At 38.4% G+C, this 8,414-nt stretch overlaps 1 protein-coding gene and 1 pseudogene across 1 annotated transcript; both read right to left on the bottom strand.

Annotated features, from left to right (window-relative positions):
* LOC107634349 lies at positions 315 to 2,095 on the bottom strand (annotated as a pseudogene).
* On the bottom strand, positions 2,642 to 5,953 carry LOC107632879. Its single transcript, XM_016336517.1, has 5 exons — positions 5,846 to 5,953; positions 5,046 to 5,627; positions 4,623 to 4,982; positions 3,256 to 4,061; positions 2,642 to 2,789 (listed from the first exon to the last, which is right to left on the bottom strand). Exons 1-5 carry the CDS (start codon positions 5,951 to 5,953, stop codon positions 2,642 to 2,644), a joined length of 2,004 nt encoding a protein of 667 aa, XP_016192003.1.

The raw sequence follows: 8,414 nt of genomic DNA, 5'->3' as shown, positions 1-8,414 counted from the left end.
AAGTACTCCAGGTCCCACCGCAAACCAACAAAGCCTTTACTTATATAAATTATTATGAACCAAGAATCTGGCTATGAAAACAAAAACAAGAAGAAAATAATTGTTGAGATAATTCAAACACTTCGCATTTACAATGATAATTTTGCACATGTAAAAAGGTAGATGTTTCGTTTGGACATGCATGTTTTATGATTACTGCTTAAAATTCTGTGCTCCAACTTTAAATTTATTAAATGTCCAATTAATAGATAGACACTTATTATTACTTTTAAATATACATGTAATTTTTTTTATATAATTTATTTCAGTTTTTCCAATGGAGTATAACTTCTAGGCTTCTAGCTTCAATGAAATTACGAAAATAATAGAAAGGGTTACAAAGTCTCTTTTTTTTTCTTTTCTTTTTGTTTTTTCTCTTTAATGGGAACTAAATCAATTTAAAGGTTCATTTTCAATTTTTGTTTTCTATCAATAAATTTCATTAATCAGAGATTACAGGCTCAATCTCTTATATCATACATGAATAACATGATGCAAAACTAAATCCACAATTTTAGTTAATGAAATATATATATATATACACTCCAGTAGGCGAAATAGTTTATATTTTTGTCAGGATCCAACCCAGTTAGAGCGAAGCCCAAATGAATCGGACCAAAACACCCAAACAGTACCCGACCTGGACAAAGATCCATCCCCACATAGACCCCATCCCAACCCAATTCATCGTCCGTGACCAAAGAACCCCAATCATCGTCTTCGCCAGACCTCTTCTGATGCGCTCCATGGCTGACGCTGCAGAGACGCTTTGTTCTTCGGGTTGTTGATCTCAATTAGAAGGCGAAATAGTTTATATAACGTGTGACGATGCAATTTTTATTTTATTTGACGGAGGCCCGAATGTAAGTTATAGGCTAAGATAGCGTTCAGGAGAATGAAAGGCCAAATTAAAAACAAAATAGGCCACAAGTAAAATAAAGTGTAGTTGGGCCTGTGAAACAAAAACAGCAGATGATTGCTTAAATACGCCTCCTGCAGATAGTGAAGCCATCACCAACAGAAGCAAGAGCAATTTCAATGCGAGAATCTTGTGAGATTGCTTTGTTGAAACAGAGTACGGCTTCCCTGAATGCTCTTTTTCCTGCTGGAACATCTTCTTCCTTCCATGCAACGTTTCCACCCCACAGCGTGTTATCGTATATTATTATCCCTTCAATCCTAATCAGTTTTAGAAGGCGCTCATGGTAGTTCCAATAATTTGCTTTTATCAACGTCAACAAACGCAAAGTCAAAACTGCCCTCGTTGCACTCATCTTGCAAGAGTTCATCAAGAATCGGTAATGCCGGAGAGTCTATAAAGTTGATCTGGTGTTCAACGGCAGCTTTCTTTATGGATGGGAGTCCTTATCATAAGCTTCTCTGTCTGGATCCAGCGCTATAATTTTTCCATCTTGAGGAATCGTAAGCGCCGTGTGGAGAAGAGAGTATCCAATGAACACTCCAATTATAATTGTCTTTTTTGGCATTAATTCAACACCTTCAACAGTAACGCCATTAGCTGACTGGCTTCTGGTGCCGCTCTCATGAACCCCCTGAATTGATTAATAACCGCATGGTTAGGTTAAGTTAGGTTAGGATAATGCAAATTAAATTAGTAGTAGTTAGAAAGAATAGTTAGTTACATTGGGTGGTTTGCAGTGGCATTCCTTATTTCTTTGAGAGCCTCTGCTTCTCGTGGAAAAACGCTCGTCTCCAGTATATACTGCCATGACATTATTAATAAATTAATACAAGCTAAGTGGAGGGAAATAAAAGTGTTGAACATCCAAAAGCACTACTACCTTGGTCAAGTTGTGGCTCCGTAGTATAAGTATAACTGGGTTACGGATCATTCTATCGTTTGGAAAGTCCCCCATTATTTCTATATTTCTCTCAATAAACCATAGTGTAATTATAGTGTTACGAGTTGCCACGGTCATAACCTCCATTCTTGTGCTGATCTTCAATTCAACAACTATCAGTCTGCCACGTTCTCACTGCTCAGAAATTGTGTACAATATGGGGGATCTTGCAAACGCCATTTTCTTGTTGGACCATATGACAGTGTGTTTGGGTTTACGTTGAGAAATAGAAAAGCCCATTTAAGCGTCTTGAACGTCCCATTGTCATGTTTGGCAATTTTTTAGAACTCCTAACCCAGAAGTGCTTTCACCTTTGAACGTACGTTCACGTGAAGCTAAAAATTTAAACTTCTGTGTTCATGTTGGAAAGGTTAATTACCGTTAGAGAAATTAAGTAAGAAATTTATTTCATATCTACCAATTGTACCCTTCATTTCTTCTATAAAAAAGATGCACATAATCACATAAATGCAGCATCAGCATAGAATAATTAATTCAACCATACTAAGAATAGATTAAAATCAGCTATCAAATTTAATAGTTAGTGTAAAACTAGTAGAATATAAATTTTTTAAAATTAGTTGAGTATTCCCAATTATCACCAAATGTGATTGGAAGACAAATAGCTTAAGAAAGAGTAAAGTAAGAATAAAGAGAAATTATTAGCATTCATAAGGTATGACTATTGAGTTCACGCACTAGACTGCTGGCTTTTTGCACTATCTCTAGCGCTGGGCTTATTAGCTTCTCAAAGACACACCTATCCCTCGCTTTCCAAGTGCTCCAACACAGCGCCGCGATGAAGAGGATCTTTTGTCTACCTTCGATTTGAGCCGCTGTCCAAGATAAGGCTCGTTGCCACCAATTGATAAAGGTCTCCTCTTCTCTCTGCCATAAGTCAGGGGTTATTAAGCTTAGAGATAGAGGGTATTGGAACAAGGCATGAGAAATTGATTCATCTTTTAGCATGCATCTTGGGCAAGTGGCGAGGGTGGATGCAAACCGGCTATGGATTTGATGCAAAACCGGAAGCTTTTCATGAAGACTCTTCCATAAAAAAATCTTAATTTTATGAGGTAATTTCAATTCCCAAATGCTATTCCATACTCTGTGGTTCTGTATGTTCTGAGGCATCAATGAAGTAGGAGAATGAAAGAACCCATAAGCAACTTTGTATCCTGACCCAACTTCGTATATACCAGATTTTGTCCAGCACCAATTAACTTCATCCTCCTCTTCTATTGGTTTGATGGAAAAAATTTTATTGCATATATCAACTGGAAAAATTGACTCAATCAGGTTTCTGTTCCAACTTCTATCAGGATTTAGTAGCGCACTAACATAATACACTTACAGATTCGGTGGGATTGTCACTGCAGCTTGAGGGACATTAAAGGGCAATGGTGGTGTGAGCCAGGGATCATGGAAGATGCGGACATTAGCACCAGAGCCTATTTTCCATAACAATCCTTTCTCAATCACCTTGCGGCCTTCAAGAACACTTCTCCAGCCCCACGACGGTATGCTTCCTATCTCTGCATGTAAGAAATCTGTATATCTGAAATATTTAGCTTTGAATATTCTTGACAGTGTAGAATTAGGGTATTTCATTAGACGCCAACATTGCTTGCCCAATAAGGCCAAATTTTGTGCCCTTAGATCTTTGATCCCCAACCCTCCATCTTTCTTCGGTCTCGTCATTGTGTCCCATTTAATCCAAACCATTCTTCGTTCTGCGCCTTTTTGATCCCACCAAAATTGCGAGAGCATGCTATGAATCTCAGTTAACAGCGTGTCCAGGAGCTTGAAACAAGAGAGTGTGTAAATAGGAATCGCTTCCCCCACCGCTCTCAATAGCGTGTGCCTGCCACCTGAGGACAATAAACTTCTTTTCCAACCCATAATCCTCTTCTGAACTTTATCCTTGATAGCTCCAAAGGTTGCTTTCTTTGATTTCTGAACTATGGAGGGCAGCCCCAAGTATTTGTCTTGGGCTCTGATATGTTCAATATTTAGTGTCTGCGCAATTGCTAGTCTTATGTTCCGAGGTGTGTTGTGACTGAAAAAGATGGTCGACTTGTTCAAATTGAATTTTTGCCCACTGAAGCCCTGGTATATCTCTAGCAATTCCAAAATACTTTGCCTTGTACTAGGTGAGCCCTTGCAAAAAAGGATTGAGTCATCAGCAAACAAAAGGTGATTAACTGTTTGGCATCTCCGATTAACTTAAACTCCTTGAATTAATCTATTTTGCTCTGCCTTGTGTAGCAAGAAGGAAAGCCCTTCTGCACAAAAAAGAAATAGATATGGAGATAGGGGGTCACCCTGTCGGATGCCCCTATTTGGCCTAAATTAGCCAAAAGGTTGCCCTTCCACAACAATAGAGTAAGAAACAGTCGTTACCAATTCCTTAGTCCAGTTTATCCATTTAGCATCAAAGCCCAGCTTTTCCATGATGTACCATAAGAAGTGCCATTCAACCCTATCATAAGCCTTGCTCATATCTAGTTTAATAGCCATTTCATGATCTGCTCCACTTCTCTTATTTTTCAAATAGTGCATACATTCGTAGGCAATTATAATATTATCTGAAATGAGTCTACCTTTGAGAAAAACACTCTGATTTGGGCTTATGATTTTATTCATAATACCTTGTAGTCGATGCACCATAACTTTAGAAATAATTTTATACATAACTGAGGACAAACTAATCAGTCGTACCTGAGTCATGTCACTGGCATCTGGCACCTTTGGAATCAAACAAATTTGAGTATAGTTGAAGCTTTTTAGAATTCTGCCACTGTGAAAGAAACTTTGCACTGCCTTAAAAACGTCACCTCCAACTATATCCCAGAAAAAGTGAAAAAACTTAGCTGTAAACTCGTCATCACTAGGAGCACTCTGAGCATGAACACTGAATGTAGCTCTTTTAACCTCGTCCATAGTTACCGGCCTTTGGAGCCTACGATTCATGGAATCTGTAACCTTAGGCTCCAAATCCTCCAAATATGGATTCGGATCAACCGAACAAGAAGAAGTAAGAATATCGCAGAAGTAGTCTTCAGCTACCTTTGCAATATCCTTCGGTTTTGATGCAATCTCATTGTTCCTCCCATCTAATCTCCAAATTCTGTTCCTTCACACCCTTGATTGAAATTTCTGGTAAAAGAATCTGGTGTTCTGATCTCCTTCTTTTAGCCGTTTGACTCTAGATTTTTCTCTCCAATAGCTCTCTTCTTTCATATATGCTAGCTCCAACTTCTCTTCCAATCTGGTAATCTCCTCTCCCCCATTGATTCCAGCCACCCGCAGCTCCTCTAGGCTAGCTTGAAGGTCCTCAATTTCTTTCCGAGAGTTTGCTTTGTGAGTTATCTGCCATTGAACTAATCTATGTCTACATTCTTTCAACTTTTGGGCCAAGAAGAACATATCCGAGCCTACTACTTCCATTTTCCACACTTTGCTGACAATTCTTTTAACATCATCTTCTCCACACCAACGTTCCTGGTATTTAAAATGCCTTTTACTATGCCAGGATCGAGGTTCAGTTTCCATCAAGATAGGAGCATGATCCGAGCCTGATTCTGTGAGCCTGTGCACCACTGCATTCGGAAACTTCAGCTTCCATCCCATCCCTACTAAATAGCGGTCAAGCCTCTCCTTCACCAAATCCTCTCCTTGTCTTCGGTTTGTCCACGTGAAAGCCCCCCACCATTCCAATATCCACTAATTCGTTGCTATCAATAAAATTAATGAATGTTGCAATGGTAGTTGCTGATTTTTGGCCTCCACCCTCCTTTTTCGCTTGACTTATTATAGCATTAAAATCTCCCACTATTATCATTTTTTTCTTCCAGTTGTTGACTCATTGTTGTAAGCTCCTCAAACTGTAAGGCTCGAATTTGTTCCGAACAGCTCAAATGGACACTAATGAACGTCCATACCCCATTGTTTCCGAACTCCTTAACTTCAGCTGCTACAAAGAATTCTCCGCTGTTTATAATTTGAACATGGATGCTGTCCTTCCAAGCTAGCGCAAGTCCTCCTGCCATTCCTGACGGGTTAACAATATGCCAGTTTTCATAGCTGCATGCCCGGAGTTTTGCTTCCACCTCGAGATTGGTTCTTTGTTTCACTTATGAACACAATCTCGGGGGAGTAGGATTTACATATCCCTTTTAGGGTGTGAATTGTCAGGGGTCTCCCCAAACCACGATAATTCCAAACTATGGTTCTCATGGCGCCTTGGATGCCATTTGTAGGCTGGCACCCTCCACCCCCTGTTCAATTGCATTTTCATCCTCTGTTCTTGCTTTCTTTGTAGATCCTTCAACTATACCACTCATCAACCTTTTTTTGGATCCAGCTTTAGTCTCTAACCCTCCAGTACCTTGTCTTGCTAATTTTTTTCACTTCTTGCCTTCCTCTGTTGTGAGACATTGCCCAATAGTGAATTACATAGGTTGTCCTTCATCCTCCTTGGCATTGGACTGACCAGCTATGATAACCTCCATGCATTCTGTTCTAGAGTTGGCTGATTGAGGTGACTCAGGTGCTGCCTTGTTGCCAGTGTTTTGTGGTTTCAAACTTTGTTCCTCCTCGTGCATTGACATCCCTGCAAATTCCTCCAATAAGCAGTTTAAGACCGGCTTTTTCTTACGTTGAGTAGCCTTATTCTGATTCTGGGCTAAGTTGTTGAATGTTATTTCTCTTTTAGAGTTAATTCGTATTCCCACTTGGCTGGCTTTAACCCATTCGCCAATGTCATCCTCTTTTACCCTATCACTCTCTGTGTCCTTCAGCAGATCATGGCAGTTTTTCACCTCGTGCCCCAATTTTGCGCAATAGGTATAGAACTTTCCAAGTCTCTCATAGCGCAATGCCACCTCTACCTCCTTTTTATTAGGTCCTGCAATAATTAACTGATTCCTCACTTTCTTGGTAGCTTCAATATTGATCTTGGCCTTTACAATCCTAGTTTCTCTGCCTCTCATCTGAAATTTACCTACCTCCAACACTGTGCCCAGCCTCTCTCCCAATTTACGTCCAACTTCGAGGGTTTTAAACGATTCTGGCAAACTCCAAAATTGAACCCAAAGTGGAAAATTGGAAACAATCTCTTTATCACCGTTCTGATCTTCCTTCCATCTCTTGACATAGAGCACGTAATCCTTGAATAGCCATGGAGAACCACGTTAAACACGCAAGACATCCATCTCTTTATTAAAAAAGAATTGAAAGTGATTGTCCCCTTTGTCACTCACGCTAAATTCCTCCGGATTTCCCCATATAGCCTTTAAAGCATTCCCCATGGTTCCAACTGAGAAGGTTTTGGAAGCAAAGAGTCTGCCATAGAGACTATTGGAGAAAGCGTTAATACATTCTGATATGTCTGCCTCTTCCAGCAGAATCACATTTCTACCTCCTTTTCGGTTGTCTTCCTCGGTCCGATCTTCATCCCTCCTTGCCTCAGCCATGCAGATTACGTAGATTATCTTTGTCAAACTAGTAGTCAGAGATTTGTGTTGAAATTTAATTGACATTGACAGTGTAGCCTTGAGGGCAGCAAAGACTTTGTTAAAAACCCTAACAGAGCACTAGAAAACCCTAACAGAGTACTTCTAGGAAGATGTTAAATATAAAAAGAAAGAGCGCTTTATTTAGAGAAAGGAAGAGAAATGAGGAAAAAACTCTTTAATTTTGAAAAAAAAAAAACTTTAATTTCAATTACAATGAGAGAGTGATATGTGGTATATTTTGGTTGTAAAATTAGTAATATATAATAGATATAAATTAAAAAATAAAATATATATTAAGAAAAAATCATATGTGGTATCTTTAATTAATATTAAATAGTAACAAAGTGATCCCTAACTCTTAATATAAGGGTATTTTAAATGGGAAGTTCTATGGTATGAATAGAGTTAGACATTCAGAGGTATGGATCCGACGTGGACGGGACGCAGTTACGACGCGTGCACGGGAGCCCTATGTCGTTAAAGCAGGTGAGTTGATAGAAAGGCTGATAGTAGTAGGTGGGGAGCAGATCTCGTGTTTCGTTCCATGAAATGTTAACAATTTAATAAAATTGATTAAATATGTGGTGTGATTAAGCTTTATTGGATGATGGGCTGAATAAAATATTAAAAAGTTTTTTGATCCGTTGGTTGGATTTTGGAAGCCCATGACAATTAATTGCTGACAAAAAATGTTACAATATGAAAAAACAATCAATCACTGGTCCACTTTTAAGAATCTTTAATGTTAGGAGTCTCTTTTGAACACTTCAAGTAGGAGTCTCTCTTTATAGTTGGAAAAATTTAAAATGATCTTTAGATGAAATCGTAAATATATATTTTTTTACAAATAATACTTATAATTTGTGACCTCTTTTTTTGCATTTTTCATTTCTATTGGATTGGAAATGTTGCTATTTTTAGATATTTTTTAAGTATATTAATATATTTTTTAAAAAAATATAAATATTTTTTTATTATTCATATCATTTTCATT

The sequence above is a fragment of the Arachis ipaensis genome, chromosome B03 (genome assembly GCF_000816755.2).
Source record: "Arachis ipaensis cultivar K30076 chromosome B03, Araip1.1, whole genome shotgun sequence".
In the NCBI taxonomy this organism is placed as follows: domain Eukaryota; kingdom Viridiplantae; phylum Streptophyta; class Magnoliopsida; order Fabales; family Fabaceae; genus Arachis; species Arachis ipaensis.
The sequence above is the reverse complement of the archived record's forward strand: the minus strand, read 5'-3'. Positions and strand labels throughout refer to the sequence as shown.